Here is a 19,916-nt window from a genome sequence, read left to right on the forward strand (position 1 = left end):
CAAATCTACTTAAAATATTCAGAAAGACTTCTGAAAACTGCAATGAAATAAGGAGTCAAGTTTCTCTACTATTGGCAAACATTATTAAATCGATTCCTTGGACTAACACTGGTTATCACCTGCTGATCAGAAATTCTAATTTACTGTCGATGACATCATAGAAATGTTTAGGGTGTGCTGGTGTATCATATACTGTTAGCAGAGTTTATCTGGGTTTTACAATATCTGATTTAATTCTTCCAGCAGGTGATCAACCTTGTATCAAAAGAGTGACAGCCAAAATTAAGCTACCCTTTGCAGGGAACAGTGCCAAGTGTTTGTACATTTATTGAACTTTATTGCTTATCACCATTATACCCAATGACAGTGATGTATGTGATTTCATTTAAGTGACAAAAATCTTTAAAGATACGGGGCCCATGGATGAAAACATAATAAAAAGGGTATTTGGATGAAAAGAATAGGGATGGCGAGACAAGATCTGTATAATGCTTTCATATCTGACATTCTGTAATTTTAAGAGGGGCCTAAAAACAAGTTCAGGAGAGGATAAAGTGGGAAAGTTATAAAGAATACTTGGAACCCCCCCTCACCCCCCCCCCCACTAGTTCACTCAAAACAAGGCAAATGGAAGGAAAAGCAATGTAAATAACCATTCCCATTTGGCTGGCAGCCCAGCAGAAGCAATAAATACACAAGGGCGTAAAAAAAAAAAGAGTTAGAAAGAGGGTAAGTGGCGGGAGAGGGAGCAGATGGGGGGGCGGGGAGATAACAAACAAGGCAGAGTGCTCACTTTACTGATAACCATTAACCAACTTCAGGAACAGAAATGATCATCATGAACCCACGTCTTTCTTTTGAGAGCATCTACCTAAGGACTCTTTTCCAATACAAATGAGCTCGATTCTGTTCTCTGCAACAGCTACATCAAGCTACACTCGTTCGGTCCGTACCTACTGCCTAAACTTTGGTGTACCTTTTTGCGCCCACTGGAAATGGACAAATGGCATTAAAAAGGTTGGGGGGGGCAAACAAAAACTAAATAAAAGAGAGATGGATGGGAAATGGGCCACGGCAGGGATTTAACACCAGTTTCACCAGGGTCTGCGGCTCCCCAGCGCCACGCAGCCAACAGCTGGCTGATCAGGGCGGCCGGGACACGCTTCGGTGCATTAACCTTTGCATCCCGCCGGGCAGGTTCAGGGAGTCATAAAACTCCGTCGAAGGGGCGTGCTCCGGGGGGAGCAGCAAGTTGTGTATTTTTCTTCCGGAACCGGAGATAATTTAGTGTCCCAAGCGGGGCAGGTAGTGTTCGGGAAGCCAGAGCTCGCTTTCAGGCCAGGTTGAACCCTCGGTCACTTCTCCCCGCACATTCCTATGTCTGCGACGCCGCGACCGCCGCCCGCCGCCGCCGCCGGTGACCCGGTGACCCCGACGGGCCGTCTGGGGCCCGTGACCCCGGAGCCCCGGGCATCCGGACCCCCCTCGCGGGCGCAGCCGCTATTAAGGCTGGAGGCTAGAGGGGAGGAGGAGGAGGAAGGGGAGGAGACAGGCGTCCAGGGCGCCTGGGGAACCGGGACGGCGGAGCCGCGGCGGCGGGGCTCCGGGGAGGCCGCCGAGGCGGCCGAGGGGCAGGTGCAGGCCCGGGACGCCCCGGCCGCGGGCGCGAGTGGCGGCCGCGGGGACTGGCGGCAGCTCGTGGCCTGGCTGCGCGGGCGGCGGCCGCAGTGCTGCCCCTGTGCGGCGCCCCTTCCCCGCTCCGCCGCGCACTGTTGTCATGGAGGAACCAAGATGGCGGCTCTGGCCTACAACCTGGGCAAGCGGGAGATCAACCACTACTTCAGCGTGAGGAGCGCCAAGGTGCTGGCGCTGGTGGCCGTGCTGCTGCTCGCGGCGTGCCACCTCGCCTCCCGCCGCTACCGAGGTGAGCGGGCCCTCCCCCTGCCCCGGCCGGCCGGGGGGAGGCGGCGACGCGGCGGCGGCGGCGGCGGCGGGAGGCCGCCCCCCTCGCCCAACCCACGCCCACGCCCGCGCGGCCGCCCGCCCGCCCGCCCGCCAGCGCGACCGACCGCCCGCCCGTCCGCCCGCCCGCCCGCGGGGGCGGCGCTGCCCCCACGTGCCCCCGCGGCCCCCGGTGCGGGCCGCCCCTGGCCGTGGGCCCGGCGTCTGGGGCTTCCCGGGAGCCGCCCGGGGCTGCGCCAGGCCCGGGACCCGCGTGCAGGACGTCGGCCCTGGGGGCCTCACGCGGCGCGCTCGCCGAGTGGGCAGCCCCGCACGGAGGAGGGGGCTGATGTCAAGCCGGGTGTCCCCGGCTGGCCTCTGCCCCGACACCGACAGGGCCTCACTGGTTGTTGGACAGCGGCAGGGGCCGCCCCATTTTCCTCTGCTGCAGGGGCGACAGCTGGCAAAAGCTGCTCTTGGCCCAGTGCAGGAGATGCCACCCAATACCCAGTCTTTGTGACGGAGGGGCGCAGTGAGGGTTCAGGGCATGCACTTCTTTAAAAAAAATAATAAGAATTTCTTAACCGAGCACAGGCACTGGGTCCGATATCTGAGTCGAGGAGGGCAATAAAATCCAGTTGGAAGCAGTTTGAAAGGGGCCTCAGTTGTGGGGCTTGCAAGTGGTGTCAAGGAGGAAAGGGAATTTGACCTTACTCCAGAAGGAAACCTCCTTTCAGACATCAAGGAATATTGATTTGGTCCTTGTTGATTGGGTTTTCTTTCTTTTCTCTTTTTATTTTCCTCTGTAAAAATGCCTCAAGAGGCTGATGGATGGAGGGAGATTAATACTGATAGGTTCTTTTATTTGGGGCTCTTTGTATTATCCAAGTCGTTATCTTGGGACAGTTCCTGGGACTGTGAGATTTCAAGATGCAGCGTGGGGTAGGCAGGTGCGTGTTCAAACGCTGTCCCAGCAAACTTCACACTCACTTTGGTAACATAGCCTGAAAGAGGGGGACTGGAATCTCAACTTTTTCATCCCAGGAAATCTTTTCAAAGGTGGCACCTTTTGGTCAGTTTTGCTGCTTTGTTTTCTCTGGCCTAGAAGCTTAAACATCCTCTTGTGTCATTCTAGATTGATAGTTCTTTATACACATACATTAAAGTAGTTTAAAGAGGTGCTTTATACCCATTTAGGCTCTGCAGGTCAGTATGTGCTCTGACAGAGCATGGGTTCTTCTGCAGTGCCTCTAACTGAAGTTCAGCATAGTCTTGATATACAAAATAATGCTGATCAAGTTGATGCAGTGATTTCTAGTAACTTTGAGGGGAGGCTTTAAACTGTTACTAGTTACTTTATGCGACTTTGTATGAAGCGACAGAAATCTAACTCAGTGTTGTTGTCTATGTGATGGTTATGGAGATTACTTCGTAACACTTGGCTATAGTTCTAATTAAAGATCTAATCTTTCCCTCCCCCCCCCCCTTTTTAAATTGTGCTTTATCTTTAGAAAAACCTTGGTACCAAGCTTTATGTTTAGATTCCATATTTCAGCTTTTCAAGGACTTTGATCATTAGGGAAAAGGAGTCAGTGTAGCAATATGTGGCTGTCTCTAAAGCCTCTTCCTGAAGCTAGTCAGCAGATTCTGTGGGTGCTTTAGTGCCTTGAGTGTGAAACAGTACACCTGGTGTGTGTACTTGCCCAGGCTGAATAGCATTAACTGGAGCCAGAGTTGAGTGGGAACAGTAATGATTAACAGAAACTTTTTAGCCATCCTGTGCTTTCTCTGTTTAAAACCACCCTTCACACAAAGCCACATGCTTGAATCATGATAGCATTTAAATCTTGAAAGTAAAGAAAAATCTTATTTTAGAAGTAAAGGTGTTAGCTGAATATTAAATCTCCAATATGTGGATATGAGTGTGCCTCAAGCAAAGTTGATAGAATACAGTTAACACACATTCAGTATCTCTTGTGTTACAAACTACAGAAACCAAAAGAAGGAATTTCATACTAGAAATTAAAATTTGGTAAATACCGCATGCTAATCTTGAGTGCTTATATTCTAGGTGCTATTATACTTAAACTTTTCCTGTTATTAACTCATTTTATCTTCACATTTCTGTTGGGTGAATATTGTTATATTTAATTTCCTTCCGACTCCATTTGTTACATATCTGTTATCAGGTTCATTTTTTTTTAAACTTTGATTGCACGCCGAAGTTTAACAACATATTTTTTTTTACTGTTACATAAAATAATGATGTGTCTTATAATCACTAGATTTAGTGAATTATGGTATTATTTACATTTTAAAGATGAGGCATAGGAGGTTAAGTTACCTAAGGATACACAATTAGTGGCTAAGCTAGGACTTAGCACAGTTGTTCGACCTATTGCTTTCTCAGAGTTTAGACAGTGGTTAGTGCTATGAAAAAGAGTGGAAAAGCGTTTTCCAAAGAAACTGGATTAATCCAATTTGGAATAGCATTTATACTGAGGTACTCTGAGCTTGGCTAAAAAAAAATAGAAATGGGGATTTTCAGCACAGATTAAAATATAAATAGCTGAATTTTAGGCCAGTAAAATATTCTTCAGAACGTATAATAAAGTTTATGATCTGGTATTTTATGGTTGGTAGTAGAAAACAGACAACTTTGGTAGGATGTGTCAATGCAAAGAAGAGTGCCAGAGGAATTTTATTCAAAGAAAAAGGGAACTGTTATTCAGTGCATGAGGTATTTTCTTTAGTTCTTACATTTAGTTTTTTTACTCAAAAACATACCATTCTGTGATTTTTTACTTTGTTTTTAAAGTATCATTCTATTACAGAAAAAGTATGCATAAAAACCTGAAATTTTAGTTTGAACTACCAGAATGTGTATGCTTAAGATAGTGAGATGAAGACAGTTATTCATCTAGAATTTTCCAAAGTGTGTAGTAATACCAGGGTCATGAGAACACACGTGGTAATAGCCTTGGGTGGGGCACTTTCTATTTGATTAGAAAAGGTAGATTTCTGTGGGAACCACTGAGCGATTTTTTCCCCCTGAAAAGGAAGCAGTAGGTCAAATAAGTTTGGAAGCAATGTCCAAGCAATGTCCTCCAGTTGTTCATCGATTTGCTTGAGCGGGCCCAGTAAGGTCTCCATTGTGAGGCTTCTTGTTACTGTGTTTGGCATATTTAATACTCTTGGTAGCTTGCCAGGCTCTCCAAGAGGGAAGTTTGGAAATTTCTGTTAATTGATCTTTGGATTGGAAATAGTTGTATTAGAGAATTCTGTTCCTTCAATTTGCCTTTCTTAAAGAGTTGTGATCCTATTTTGACTTAAATGGATACTTAGCAACTTCAATCTCAAGATATTTGCAGTTAGGTTAAGTATTAAAATTGCATGAGGCAATTGAATAGTGATGCTTTTTGGGCCAGAGAGATACCTGCCTTGCAGGTACTGAACGTTGATTCGATCCTTAGCGTCACACATGGTCTCTGAGTCCTGTTAGAAGTGACCCCTGAGCGCAGAGTCAGGAGTAAGCCCTGAGCACTGCTGAGTATGGCTCCCAAACAATTACAAGCAAAAAAGAGGAAATAACAACTTTCTGGTTTTCTCTTGTGGTTGGGGTTTTTCTGAATAATTGTAGAAAGAAATTTATGTGCCAGCAGAATTTTTATGTATAAAAAGATATTTTTTATTATGTATACTAAAATGTCACATTAAATTATTTTAATATCTAGACTTGAACTTGATTTGATTTTAAAATATTTTATTTTCAGGAAAATAATTTACTTGATAATGTGGAATTTGGTGACATTTTAGATCAAGTTTAATTGTTAATGAGATTGCAATAGTATTTTTATTTTTTAACTGACATAATTAAAAAATCCCTTGCCTATTCAGTTGTTTAATTAGCAGTTCTTTAATTTTATAGTAATTCTTCATGTTATATTCTCTCTGATAAACAGCAAATATCATTTAGGTCTTCTGCCTGAACCTTAGCTGATAGGGTATTAATTTCAGATACAAGGATTATTTTTAAAAATAAAGTTTGCATCACAAACACATTAGGAAGAATCACCATCAAGCAGCATTTTTTGGCAAATTAAGAATTTGTTCTCTGGAAATACTAGCAATCTCTAAAATACTGTACTTGTATTGCCTTTGGTTAGTGACTACAAATCTGGTTTTATGGGATTTTTCTAATAAGAGTTTATCAGATTAGATCAGTTGTTTTCCACTAGCTGATCTACTCAAAAGCAATGTTGGAATAGTTGTGTTGAGGAGGAAAAGAGAAACTGCATTTTAAAATACATTTTCTGCTAAAGGAAAGACTGATTATTTCATGCTATTGATATAGTACTTCCATCTGATTATCAACAAAATTTGTGTTGATAACCCTAACTAATCCCACACACTTAAGACTTATTAGGGTGTGTTTCTCTTTAGGCTCTGTTTAATTAAATCAAATAACAACCAAAAGAAGAAAACAAAGGAAGAAAAACTCCCCAGTATGAATACCTAGTTATTTGCAACTTCTCATTTGAAAAACTAGATGTGTTACTAACTTTTTACTTGGTTTAATAGATGTGCTTAAAGGTAATGATGCTTATAAATATGTAAGTTTCATTCTAGTTTTAAATATTTGCAGATACTTAATAGGATTTTACTATATCACCATTATAAGAATGCAGTAGTAAAGCTGGTTTCAGGGGGAAAAAAAAGCTTATTATGTTTTCTGGAGTTTTTCTTCATTTCTCCTTGATTATATAGCTTAATTTTGTTTTTCAGAATTAGAATTGGTTTTTAATAGGAGAGTATTAAATACTGATTATTTATAGTTTCCATAGAGAAATGTTATTAAAACTTTCTTGAAATATAAAAAAACCCTGCTCAGGCTACATAGGAACTTGAAGAAATTTAATCATTGATATACTGCTTTTCTTATCCAATTTTCCAACAACACAGTAATGCAATGTTTTCACTTTTCCTTCCTCTTCTATTTTAAAATTTATTACACTGAAACAACAGCTTTAAGTATGTATACCTGTTTTGCATTTTGTGTCACCATCTCTCTGTAATTTAAAGAGATAAATGGATTGAGAGAAGAGATTTATTCAATGCCTGTGTATTTTCCCCATCCCCACTCCAGATACTTCAATACCATTCTTTTTGTATTGTAGTTTTCCCCTTTACTCTGTTCCTTAATCTTGTTGGCCTTAACTAGTGCTGAAACAGGAGTTTACTGTTGATTGTTAATAAATAACCAGAGATTAGGCTAAGTAATGGCATACTTTATCATAATTCTGTGGTTAATTCAACATAGCGGTACCCTTTATCCATTTACCACATCTTAGTTTTTTTAAAATTGCATTTAGCCCTCTTTTGAAGCCCTTTGGACTTGTCAAGTAAGCTAATGTACTGTAAAATGGCACTAGAGTTGTTATCCATGTTTACACAGGACTGAGTTTTCCAAACGTGATCTTCTGTTTAAAATTGTGACAGTCCCTATAAATTGCTTACCATCTCATAGGATAGAGATCAAGAGAAGTAGGGCAGATGAATGTTTAATAACTGTGCAGTACACATTTATAATCATTAGTGGTCATGTCTTTTTTCACCCACTTTGTCGCTAACAGTTTTTGTAATATTCTAAAAGTATTAAGCATTTCTTTATTCTTGCGGGGGCAGGGAGTGGGTGGAACACCTGGTGGTGCCCAGGGCTTACTCCTCTGGGTTTTGTGCTCAGGGATCACTCCTGTTGGGCTCTGGCAACCATATGGTGTACTGGGGATTGAACGTGGGTAGTTCTTGTGCAAGCAAATGCCTTACCTGCTGTAGTATCGCTCTGGCCCATAATAAGTTTTTGAAGAGTGTATTGAATCACTCGGTTTTCTCTGCACTTTTACAGAATAAGGGTAGCATCCTTTCTCATGGGGAAGCTGTGAAAATCGGAGTAGGAAAGAATTTCAGTATTTACTAGTTTTCTTTCCAGGTATCTACTAGGTATTATAAGATAGCTAGTTATGACTCATTTCCCAAGTCGTTGCCTTTAAACTTTTCTTTCCCAACTAAAAACAGAAGTGATAAATAGAAATAAAGGTTTATTTGATGCTGAGAAAATAACCCCCAGAAAGAAAATCTGATGGAGCAAGAACTATCAAGGCAGTGAATGTATGGTACTTATAAATTAGGTGTCCCCTCTAAGAGGAAATATGTCACTGGTGACCCTGATCTTCCTATATATCAATGTATTGATGATTTCACTGCTTTACACACTTGAATAGTATGTATCTGGAGATTAAGTTATCCATAGAAAACTTTGCAGTCTCCCATATCAGAGCCTTAATGGAAAGTCAAATAGCCAACATACAAATATAACTATTGTTTATAGCATCATTGTGTTTATTATAGGCAATGATTCCTGTGAATACCTTCTCTCAAGTGGCAGATTTCTGGGAGAGAGAGTTTGGCAACCTCATAGTTGTATGATGCATAAATATAAAATCAGGTAAGGTGCTTTTGTTGTTGTTGTTTTATTTTTTAGACTAGGTTTTAATATATAGTGAAAAACAATTTTACTTATCTACATAATGGAAGAGAATTGCTGACAAAGAAGGATGTGATATGTCCAAGAGAAGATTCTTGCCCAAAAGCATAAGGGGAAGAGGCTTTACCCAACGACTTCTCAGAAGAGACATAACCAGACCCAAGACAGTAACCCTTGAGTGAAGAACTCTTCTATTTGGACTTTGATAGTGACATAATTATTCTGAAATATTGGATAAAGTACATGATATTGCTAAAGTCTATCTTAAAACATTTCATAAATGGGAGTTATTTAATATTGAGAGTTAGCTAATCATGTATATACTTACAGATTAAATTAATCTAGCCATCTGTTTCTGAAGCAACTTAATTTTATGCATAACAATTCTGTAGTACTTCCCCCGCCCTCACAAGCTAAATTTTTTTAAATTCCATTATGCTGATTTCACTTGTTTTAATTCATGTTTTTTTTTTTTTGTTAATTTCAGTGAAGCAAAGAGCTGCCTTGTAGATAAACGTATTGCATTTATTGGTGATTCCAGAATCCGTCAATTGTTTTACTCTTTTGTGAAAATAATTAATCCCCAATTCAAAGAAGAAGGAAATAAGGTAACATTCTTTAGTCCACTCATTAAGTATTGTTTTAAAAGTGACTTAACTGAATGGTTATAAATAATGCTTCTTCACAGTAACAAAATAGAGCTATATAGGTTTTATTTTTTATTTATTTATTTATTTATTTTTAATTTTTCTGGTTTAGGGAAAGAGGCAGGGAAAAATGAGGATAAATTGTCCTAATGAGAAACAAGCAGAAGTCATGGGTGAGGTACTGGCATGCCTTTTATAAAACTAAACATTTAGTTTTCAGAAATAATTCCTACCATGAAAAATTGATAAGAAAAACTTATAAAGAGTTCAAAAAATACTTAGAAAACAGAAAATATTTCTGATTTTCCTTTTAATACTCTACAGTCTTTTGGGGGAGTAAATTCCCCAGTGCTGCTGTCTTGGGATCACCACTTTTGATTCTTAGCCAGCGAGGCTGGTGGTTCAGTATAATGCTAGAGGATGCTGTGCTGGTAGGGCCCTCTGGTGCCTTGCTGGGGGTGGATCAGTTACTTCCAACACTGCTGGGGATCCCCAGAGTCAGTCTGTGGGCTCAGGGACCATTTGGTGCCAGGTATTGAACCCAAGTGGGGCAAATGCTTTTGTGCCTTAATCACTGTACTATCTCTAGGCCCCTACAGTCTCACTTTTTCCTTTTTCTTTCTTTCTTTCTTTTTTTTTTTTTTTTTTTTTTTTTTTGGTGTATGTGCTTAGGACTTACTCCTAGCTCTGTGCTCAGAGATCATTTCTAGTGGTGCTCAAGGAACCATATGTTTTGCCAGGGATTGAATCCTGGTCAGATGCGGGCATGGCAAGCACCTTAACCGTACCTGCTGTGCTTTGAATCCTAGCCTCTACTATCTCTTTTAAAGAAAAATAACGTAATCTTTTAAAACCATGTGTAGTTTTATATCTTTTCCCCATCACTTATTATTTACTATATTGTATAATCAATGTATCATAATGGGACATGTAATTGAATAAATATAATGAAGCTATCTTCACTTTTTATAGTTTCGTATTTTTTTAAATCTTGTTTTTAAAAAGTATGGTTTCAGAGCCAGAGAGATAGTATAGAGGGTAGGGTTTTTGCCTTGCACACAGACTACTGGGGTTTGATCCCCAGCGGTTCATATGATCTCTTGAGCACTGCCAGAGTAAGCCCTGTGCTCAGAGCCAGGAGGAGTAGGCCCTGAGTAGTTCTGTGTGTGCCCCCACCCACCCCCAGAGAAACAAAATATAAGGCCAGTTTCCATTATATCTTTGAACACTTAGCTTTATTATTTTCTTAGAATGTCCTATATTTTTTAGAACGTTAATATATTGTCACTAGCAATATATATCAAAGACTGAAACTTTGCTGGGCTGGAGTGATAGCACAGCGGGTAGGGCATTTGCCTTGCAAGTGGCCAACATGACCGACCCGAGTTCGATTCCTCCGCCCCTCTCGGAGAGCCCGGCAAGCTACCAAGAGTATCTTACCCGCAGGGCAAAGCCTGGCAAGCTACCCATGACGTATTCGATATGTCAAACACAGTAACAAGTCTCACAATGGAGACGTTGCTGGGGCCACTCGAGCAAATCAATGAATAACTGGAGGACAGTGACAGTGACAGTAATACTTTGCTGCCATGATGTCACCGGTCAGTCATGGCTATGCAATTCTAATAGTGTGATAAATGTCTACACTTTTTATGGAAAATGCCCCCACCTTCCCATTGTTGTTGTGGTTGTTATGGAAACTAGAGGTCACACATTTGAGTACATTCAATTGTGAGTACTTGGCACACATTTGAGTATACTCTGGTTGTAGAGCTCCTTGAGAGTCACTCACTGTGTGCTTATATATACACTTTAAGTAGGTCACACTCCTAGCTACAGTGATTGCACATGTTTAGTTTTGATGACCATACAAAATTTTGGCTATATACTGGGGATTTCACTTTTTCTGGTGATCTATTCACAAGCACTGGAAAATTTCAGAGTTTAAATATGTATCTTTGAGAGGCTGGAGGGATAGCCCAGCAGGTAGGGCACTTGTTTTGCATATAGCCAACCAGGATTCAATCCCTGGCATCCCATATGGTCCCCTGAGCACTGAGTTCAGAGCCAGGAGTAATTGCTATGTTCAGAGCTAGATGTAAACCCTGAGCGTCTCTGGGTGTGACCATCCCTCCCACCCCATTATATTTTTGAAAAATAATCAGAATGAGCGTCTTTCTTTACATTTGTTAATCAACTTGTTAAAACTATTGAGGTAAACTTTTTTGAGGATATCTCATTGTAGCCTTCTGTGATCCATGGTTCTAATACCTGTCTTGACCAGTGTATGATTAGGAGTGGGAATGGCAATGAGAGAAAATTAGAAAATTAGAGTACAAGAAAATTCAGAGTACAGAGTATATCTCAGTAATTGATGAGAAAAATTTAACTGTACACATAGGTTTGCCCTAAGATAATCAGATGAAAAGTTAGGAGATTCATGGCTAAGAAGCTTCCCATTTAGTGGTACAGTATAAATTGTTCCAATCTATTTCTTACTAGAGGTTTCTAGAGCATTCACTAGGAAAGACTTTGTCCATTAGGAAAGATTGCTGCTTTTTAAAGTTAATTATTTTCCATTGTTTTTGATATCTTCAGATGTATTTTTCATTTGTATTTATTGAGAATTTCTTCAGAGAAGAGTTAGAACTACTTGATTACATAAGTCATCATACTAGCAGTAAACATTTTAAAAGTTCATAAAGTTTAAAAATAAGTAAAAATATTTATGATTTCTGAGGAATGGTTTTAGTATTAAAAGTTTAGAATGGTGTAACTTACTAAAAATTGGAACAGTGAATTTGGCAACAGTTGAAAATATTTAGAATGGTTTTGTCTAAAACCAAAGTAGGTATAATAGGGTTCATTGTTTATCCTGTCTCAAAAAGTACACACAATGGTCCTGCTCTTAACTTCCAAGTTCTCCTTGCCAAATGGTGAATAAAAACACCTATTTTGCTCTGATCCAGTCTGGATTCTTCTCTTGCTGATTTCATATTAGTTTTCATGACCTGTTGCTTTGGGTTGCATCCTATTATTGTCATGAACTGAATATTTGTGTCTCCCCAAGTTCTATGTTGCAACCCTCTCAGAACTCCCAGTGTGGTGGTGTTTAGAGGTAACCCTTTTATATTAAATAGAGTTAGATGATATAAGGAATGAAGTGAGGGCCATCATTCTACATGTCTCAATATATGTGTAAGAGTTTTTTAAATCGATTTAAAGGTTCATAGTCTAAGCAAATGTTTACCATCACATGATAACACAATTTTTCTGAAGGATTTGTAACAATTTATGCATTTAACAGCATTTTATGGGACAGTCTCTACTATATTTTGTAATTCTTCTATTTTTTGCCATTGTGAAATTTACGTTTTGTTGTTAAAGTAATATTTTGCTCTCTACCTAATTTGCATCTCCCTGAATACTGACGAGGCTAAACATCTTTCAGATTTACACTGGGACTTTATTCTTTGTTATATGAGAAACCTTTATTAATTGAGTTAATGATATTCTCTCTGTATTTTTAAAGGTTTCAAAGTTTTGACTTTACTGTAAAATCTAAATCTGTATAAAAGTGATTTTAGGGTGGGAGGGATACTGGGATCCGTGGTGGTGGGAAATGGTGGTGGGAAATGGGCAGTGGTGGAGGGATGGGTATTTGATCATTGTATAATTGAAACCCAAGCACAAAAATTTGTAAGTCTGCAACTGTAACTCATGATGTCTCACTAATAAAAAAAATAAATTAAAAAAAAGTGATTTTAATTGGTGGTGTGAGACAGGGATCTGGTTTCACTTTATCTCAAAGCATGATGATTCTATTTTTTTTTTTTAGAGTTCCTCAGAAAGTATGATTTTTTTTAAAAATTTTTATTAGTGAGACACCATGAGGTACAGTTGTAGACTTACAAATTTTGTGCTTGGGTTTTAATTATACAATGATCAAATACACATCCTCCACTAGTGCCCATTTCCCATCCCCACGGATCCCAGTATCCCTCCCACCCTCCATCCCCTCCATCCCACCCTGCCTCTGTGACAGGGCATTCCTCTCTGTTCTCTCTCTCCTTTTGGGTGTTGTGGTTTGCAAAAGAGGCATTGAGTGGCAATCATGTGTGGTCTATAGTCTACCATTAACAGAATAGACTTCCCCTGTGTTTTTGCCTTTTGGGCCACACCAGGCGATTCTCAAACTTTACTTCTGACGTTTCACTCAGGAATTACTCCTGTCTGTGCTTGGGGCACCATATGGGATGTCAGCGATTGAACCCGGGTCAGCTACATGCAAGACAAGCACCCTACCCGCTATACTTTCTCGCTGGCCCCAGACTTCCCTTTCTTTCAGTGATTCATCTGTTCCTTATTAAGCTTTTCGATATACTAGTGCCTATTTTCACTTTTATGTTTTCTTGTTTATCTCTACAAATACCACACTGTCTAGCGATCTTAATAGATTAGACATTTATTACTGCATTTCCTCCAAAGGTGAAAAAGATTTTGCTATATGTAGTTATTCAGAGATTTTACTATTTTATAATTGTACTATTTGGAACATCCAGTTGCCTCAGTCTCTGCATCAGGTTATGCAAGAAACTAGTGAACTACCCTAGGAACTTCAACCTGAAGTTTAATCACACTGTAGTGACCAGAATTAGTCATGTGACACTATCAAAGTGAAAGGTACACAGGAAATTAAGAGAACAATAAATCTCTGTCATATAATTATCCTTGGACTAATTTTGAATTGTGGCAAGTTTGGCAAAATAAATTCATATAGCACGTTTAGTTACCTGTAATTGCTATTTTTTCTTTGAATTCTAACATGTTGAAAATGACATATAAACTAGTCATTTAACTAGTGTCATTAAAAGCAGGTATTTTACCCTTTGGGCTGAATGTAGCTAATGGAGATGTGATACTTAAATTAATCAATAGAAGCAGCTAAAAACAGAATTGAGTGAAATTAATTCACACATTCATATTTCTCTGTGGTCTATTTTTTATGACAGCATGAAAATATTCCTTTTGAAGACAAGATTGCATCAGTCAAAGTGGTATGTTCATAAGCTAAATGTTATATGATGTTTAAAAACCATATTTAGTGGCTCATTCATTTGCACATCAGCTAATGCCTTATAGGTAATAAATATGTTTCAGTGTAGTCTTGTGAGTAGACAAAAATAGTAAAGTATTTACTAAATGTGTGCAGTATTTTGTGTAGTAAAATAGAAATTTTGTAACATTATAAAATTTTCTCCAGGAATAATCTTGTATATTAATTTGAAACCAGTATATATTAACATCTCTAAAGGAATGTATGTGCATTCTGAATTTCCAGTGACATTGAATTCTTCTAGAAACAGAGTCTACAGTGGAGAACAAGACTAAAATGTCCTAGACCTAATGAAACTTGTGAGGCATTGTAGTTCCCTGCATATAATTAAACTGGAATAGAAATGACAAAAAGGAAAACAAGATACGTTTGTAATGTATAGAGAAAGACCAGGGAGTTTTTCTCCTGGGGAAGTAATATTTTGACTTAAGCCTCAGGGATAAGTAGGAGCTAGTCAGGCTTGGTGGAAGAGTTTCCTGGTATTATAGGTATTATAGGAGGAACATTTGTGCAAAGTTCTGGAGAAAAAGAAGTACATAAAAAGGCATTTTAGGAGTTGAGAGGCAGAAACAGTAGCCAGAGAAAGCAAGGAGAAAGGGGTAGGGGTGTGTGTGGGTGTGGTAGAATGCTTAGGCAGAAGTAAAATCCTACACCCTCTTGGTAATTTTCAGAATTTTAGAACGTTGAGGTCAGTTGAAAATTCTTGAATATTTAAGCAGGAATGAAATGAGCTTTAAGTTTTTAAATTTATTCTGGCTAAAATGTGGAGAGTAGTTTAATAGAAAGCAAAAGTGAATGTAGGGACTACTATTTTGAGTCCCATAGTGATATTGGAAATGAAGATGGTATGGATAGTGGTTTTCATTTTGCTTTTTCCCTGGTTTTTTTTTTTTTTAATTTTTTTGGTGGAAGGGTCTGGGGAGCTCCCAATCTATGCTCAAGCAATTCTTATCCATCCAGGCCAGCAGTTCAATTTTAGGTCTCAAGGATGCAGTGCTAATCCAACTCTGTGGTACTGCTCAGGCACTGTGGTACTTTGGATTATCTGACCCACTCCAGGTTTTTTCTGGGGGCCTTTATAGCTACACGCATGTGTGCACTGAGTCCTCCAAGGGCTGCATCCAGGTGTGCCTCATGTAAGTCACACTAGCTTTTCATCTTGACAGGTGTTTTCTTTAACTTAGTATGATATATGTCAATGTGTTTTGAATGATAAGTATTACTAATGCCTTTAACTTTTTCTTTTTCATATACTTCTGTTTTAGGATTTTCTTTGGCATCCAGAAGTAAATGGTTCTATGAAACAGTGTATCAAAGTGTGGACAGAGGTCTGTATTTGAAATATAGTCCTTTCTGGTGTTGAGATACACAAGCAACACAAATTCAAAGGCTCCTGAGAATATTTTTCTCCCCTTTACTCCTTTTCCCATACTTCCATATTTTTATTGTAATTAAAATGCAGGTAATCTTTCTAGTGTGATAAAACTATTTTCTTGAGTGTTGCTCAGCTTTGTCCTTCAATCCTTGCTCAAATTCTTCAAGAAACTTTTCCCTTTATTAAAAAATATGTCACCTAAAAGATGAGTCCTAGTCTCGCTCAGGATGTGAGATGTGAGCTAGAAGTAGACTATAGACCAAACATGATGGCCACTCAGTACTTATATTGCAAACTACAAGACCCTGAAGGAAAGAGTGAGCAAAAGGGAATGCCCTGCCATAGAGGCAGGGTGGTAGTAGAGAATGGGCACTGGTGGAGGGATGGGTACTTGATCATTGCATAACTGAAACCCAAGCATGAAAGTTTGTAAGTCTACAACTGTACCTCATGGTGTTTCACTAATTAAAAAATATATATATGGGAAAAACAAATTAGCTGTGTAAACCAAGTGTCAAAAAAAAAATGAGTCCAAGTACCTTTTCACTCAGAATGTTCAAGTAAATGAGGTAGAAAGTCAAGCATGCTTCTGATCTCAGAATACTTTCATTTTAGAATCTTTATAGACTTGTACCCTGTAGACTTCCATAGATGCTTTCTAAGTAGGTGTCATAATGAACTAGAATTTTATTCTAAATTTAGTGTTCAGAGTATATTGTATATTGCTAGATTTCAGTAGTATTTACGTTTTATTTTTAAAGAACACTAATTAACTATATATGCTTTAGTGATCTTAAGTAATCATATAACCGTCAAGGGTTTTAGATACTGGATAGCTATCTTGTTTGGAATACCCAGTCTTCATTCTTGCCTCGCCATGGCTACTCCTTATGGTAGATTTCACTCGGTGATGCTGGCCTGGTTTGATGCTTGAACTTGGAGATGCAATGTTTTTCAGGTGCACTGTGAGGCTTCACCATGGTCACTGGTGGTGTTGGGGGGTAACAAGGCCTTCCTAGCAGTATTTGGAACCACGAGGGCTATACCCAGGGGTACTTTGGGATCATGCAGTGATGGGATCACTATCACTATCACCCCATTGTTCATCGATTTGCTCGAGCGGGTACCAGTAACGTCTTCATTCATCCCTGTCACATGCTAGTGTAGCCTGATGGCATATTGAGGGCTCTTTCAGGATTAGGAGAATGAGGACCATCATTGTTATTGTTTTTGGCATATCGAGTACGCCACTGGTAGCTTGCCAGGCTCTGCCGTGTGGGCGTGATACTCTCAGTAGCTAGCCGGGCTCTCCGAGGGGCATGGAGGCTTTTGGGGCCTACTCTAATCACCTTAATAAGTGTTCCCAGTCAGGCATATGTGGGCAGGAGACTCTTGGTGGCCTGCTGGGTTCTCTGAGAGTGAGAACTAGACAGTAAAAGCATTCGCGGCTGTGTGCTTCTGGGAGCTTGGTTTTGTAGTCTCTGGCTGGATCTTGGCCATTGATGGGGTTACACAGTAATTGGTGGTTGTAACTGTCTAGCTACTGGAAGATGGGCGATCTGGGTGGAGGAGGCCAGTCCTGAACCAAGCAGTCTTGAGATCTCAGCCCCGGGTCCCTCACACCTAGGTTCCTCTGCCGGTTCCTTCATGTGTGAGGCCTGTCCTAATTGTGTGGAGAGTGGTCTCAGCATGACTGTGGCTGGGTCTCGGAGGTCTTCAGCTGCCGGGGCTCTGCTCATGGCGGAGAGGGAAACTCAACTCTCTGATAAAGTGATGGGATAAAGGTTGGATTTCATGCAAATAAAGAATGTGCTGGACTTGGGTCTTTATTGTTGGCCCATCTTACACCATGAAGCCAATAAGGAACTTTAGAAAATTAAAATGAGCTCAGTAGAAAAGATAAGTTGAATTTAAGGAAAAAGTTAGATGATGATGTTAATTCCTTGTATTGCTGATATAACACTATTACAAATATTTTCCTTTCTTTAGGATTCTCTTGCAAGGCCTCATGTGATTGTAGCAGGAGCTGCCACAGTAAGTTAATTATATTCTTTAATAATCATTTTTGTTTCATACTTGACATGCTTGGAAAACATTAACTGGTGCTAAATTGCATTGTTTGTTTTTTTCAAAATTATTTTGGTTTTGGGGCCACACCTCAGTGCTCAGGGACTAGTCCTGGCTTTATGTTTGGGGTCTCTCCTGAACATTCTAGGAGACAATGCTGGGAATTGAAACCAGGTATCCTACATTCCAAGCATGTGCCCCAGACTTTTTCACTATCTCCCTTTTCCTTATATAGAATTCTTTTTGTGTTTTGTTTTTGATTCACACCCAGCAGTGCTCAGGTCTGACTCCTGGCTCTGTGCTCAGGGATCCTGTCTGGCAGGCTCAGGGTACTAGGGATCAAATGCTAGTTGGCCTCATACAATGCAAGTGCCCTACCTACTGTACTATTGCTCCAGCCTGTAGAATTCTTTATTGTACTTATATTTTAATTCGTATTTTTAAAGTAATGAAACTAATCAAGTTTCATCAATCTGAATAAACTTAGGAAATCTGAATTACAATCCCAATACTGTTTCATATGTATAATTGCATGTTTTCTTATTGAATGCTATACATTGAAGACCTAACTTCATATCAGCTTTTCCTGACCACATTCATATAACTTTTGGATTTGTACAACTTTTATTCTATTTCAGCAAAAATCAGTTATCATAGAATGAAGCCTGTTTCATAAATTAAATACTTCTAGTTGTTTGGTGATAAATGCTAAATTAATTGTTAATTTTTATTTCCTCTTAGTGGTCTATCAAGATTCACAATGGTAGCAATGAAGCGCTTTCCCAATATAAAATGAACATTACCTCTATAGCACCACTTTTAGAAAAATTGGCTAAGACTAGTGATGTTTATTGGGTCCTACAAGGTAAGGAATGAGCAATAAAAAATCTGTCATTTTGTGTATCTTTTGAAGCAATGGTTATTACTATCTCTTGTTTCAAGAAGTAAAATCTTTGCTTTAGGAGATGAAATCTTGAATTATTTGCAAAATTAGAATAAATTTGAGTTACTTGCTTTCCTGTTTTGAATTTAAAGAGCTTATTAAAAAATCTAAAAAATAAGAAGAAATTAAAATATCCTCCAAAGAGCCTCAACTGGCTGCTTGTGCAGAATATAAAAAGGGTAGGTTTTGAAGGAAATGAGGTTTGGCTTCAGAGAAATGTATTATTAATTTTTTTTTCTTTTTGGCTCACACCCGATGATGCACAGGGGTTACTCCTGGCTTTGTATTCAGGAATTACTCCTGGCAGTGCTCGGGGGATCATATGGGATGCTGGGAATCAGACCCGGGTCGGCCATGCGCAAGGCAGACGCCCTACCTGCGTACTATCGTTCCAGCCCCATATTATTAATTTTTACATAGCAAAAAAATTATGAATGCAAATGAGATGAATGAGATTTGTACCTTTGATTTTTTAATTTCTTATGAGATATATTTATTGTGATCAGGAAATATAGAAAATATTTTATGCTAGACTCATTGAGAATAAATATGTTTACAGTCAGCATATTTAAATTCATACCACCTAGTTTGTACTTGTAATAAAATTCTTTTAAGATAAATTTAACATTAGATCAGTTCACTTCAGGAGTCTATTGAGTGTCCATTATTGAGTGCTTACCACAATATGAAATGCCTTGGGTATTTCAGTAATTCAAGTTATTTGTCCGAAACTGTTATTTTTCCAAGTTGAATGTCAGTCTGAGAAAAGTAACAAAGGTACTGATAATTTGTTCCACAATTCTTAGTTTATTTACAGACTTATTGTTTACTTAATAAGATGGGAAAATATTCAATTTCAATTATTTAGCATTATAATAGATCTCACCCCTAATTATATGAACAAAATTTGCAAATTAAGCAATGATAAGAGATAAAAAGGATTGGTATTCTTAGATAGTCTCACATAGTGTGACTTAGGGGTCCATATAGGGTGCTAGGGATCAAACCAGGTAGGTCACTGTGTGTAAAGTACCTTAGCTGCTATACTGTCTAGTACCCAAACTTAAAATTTTTATTTAAAAATTCATTATTAGGTACCTGAGATCATCTTTTTTTTTTTTTTTGGTAGGGGTGAGGGGGAATGAGGGCCCACACCTAGTTGTGCTCAGGGGTTACTCTGGGCTCTCTACTTAGGAATGACACCTGGTGGTGCCATTTGGGATGCTGGAGATTGAATCCAGGTTGGCCACGTGCAAGGATAGCACCCTACTCATTGTGTATTG

General features: G+C 39.2%; 1 protein-coding gene across 2 annotated transcripts in view; it reads left to right on the plus strand.

Annotated features, from left to right (window-relative positions):
• Positions 1–1,568: 1,568 nt before the first annotated feature.
• Positions 1,569–19,916, plus strand: part of CASD1 (CAS1 domain containing 1) — a 43,056-nt gene continuing 24,708 nt past the window's right edge. The window contains exons 1-7 of one of the 2 annotated variants that reach the window (XM_056118318.1): positions 1,569–1,924; positions 8,350–8,446; positions 8,973–9,093; positions 14,145–14,189; positions 15,514–15,576; positions 17,613–17,657; positions 18,432–18,555. In XM_056118318.1, coding sequence (XP_055974293.1) covers positions 1,792–1,924; positions 8,350–8,446; positions 8,973–9,093; positions 14,145–14,189; positions 15,514–15,576; positions 17,613–17,657; positions 18,432–18,555 — 628 coding nt within the window. In that variant the 5' untranslated portion in view covers positions 1,569–1,791. Of the gene's footprint in view, positions 1,925–8,349; positions 8,460–8,972; positions 9,094–14,144; positions 14,190–15,513; positions 15,577–17,612; positions 17,658–18,431; positions 18,556–19,916 lie in introns of those variants that run through there. The other variant, XM_056118319.1, reaches the window with a different exon arrangement.

Source organism: Sorex fumeus, unplaced genomic scaffold (assembly GCF_029834395.1).
Source record: "Sorex fumeus unplaced genomic scaffold, SorFum_2.1 ptg000037l, whole genome shotgun sequence".
NCBI lineage: Eukaryota > Metazoa > Chordata > Mammalia > Eulipotyphla > Soricidae > Sorex > Sorex fumeus.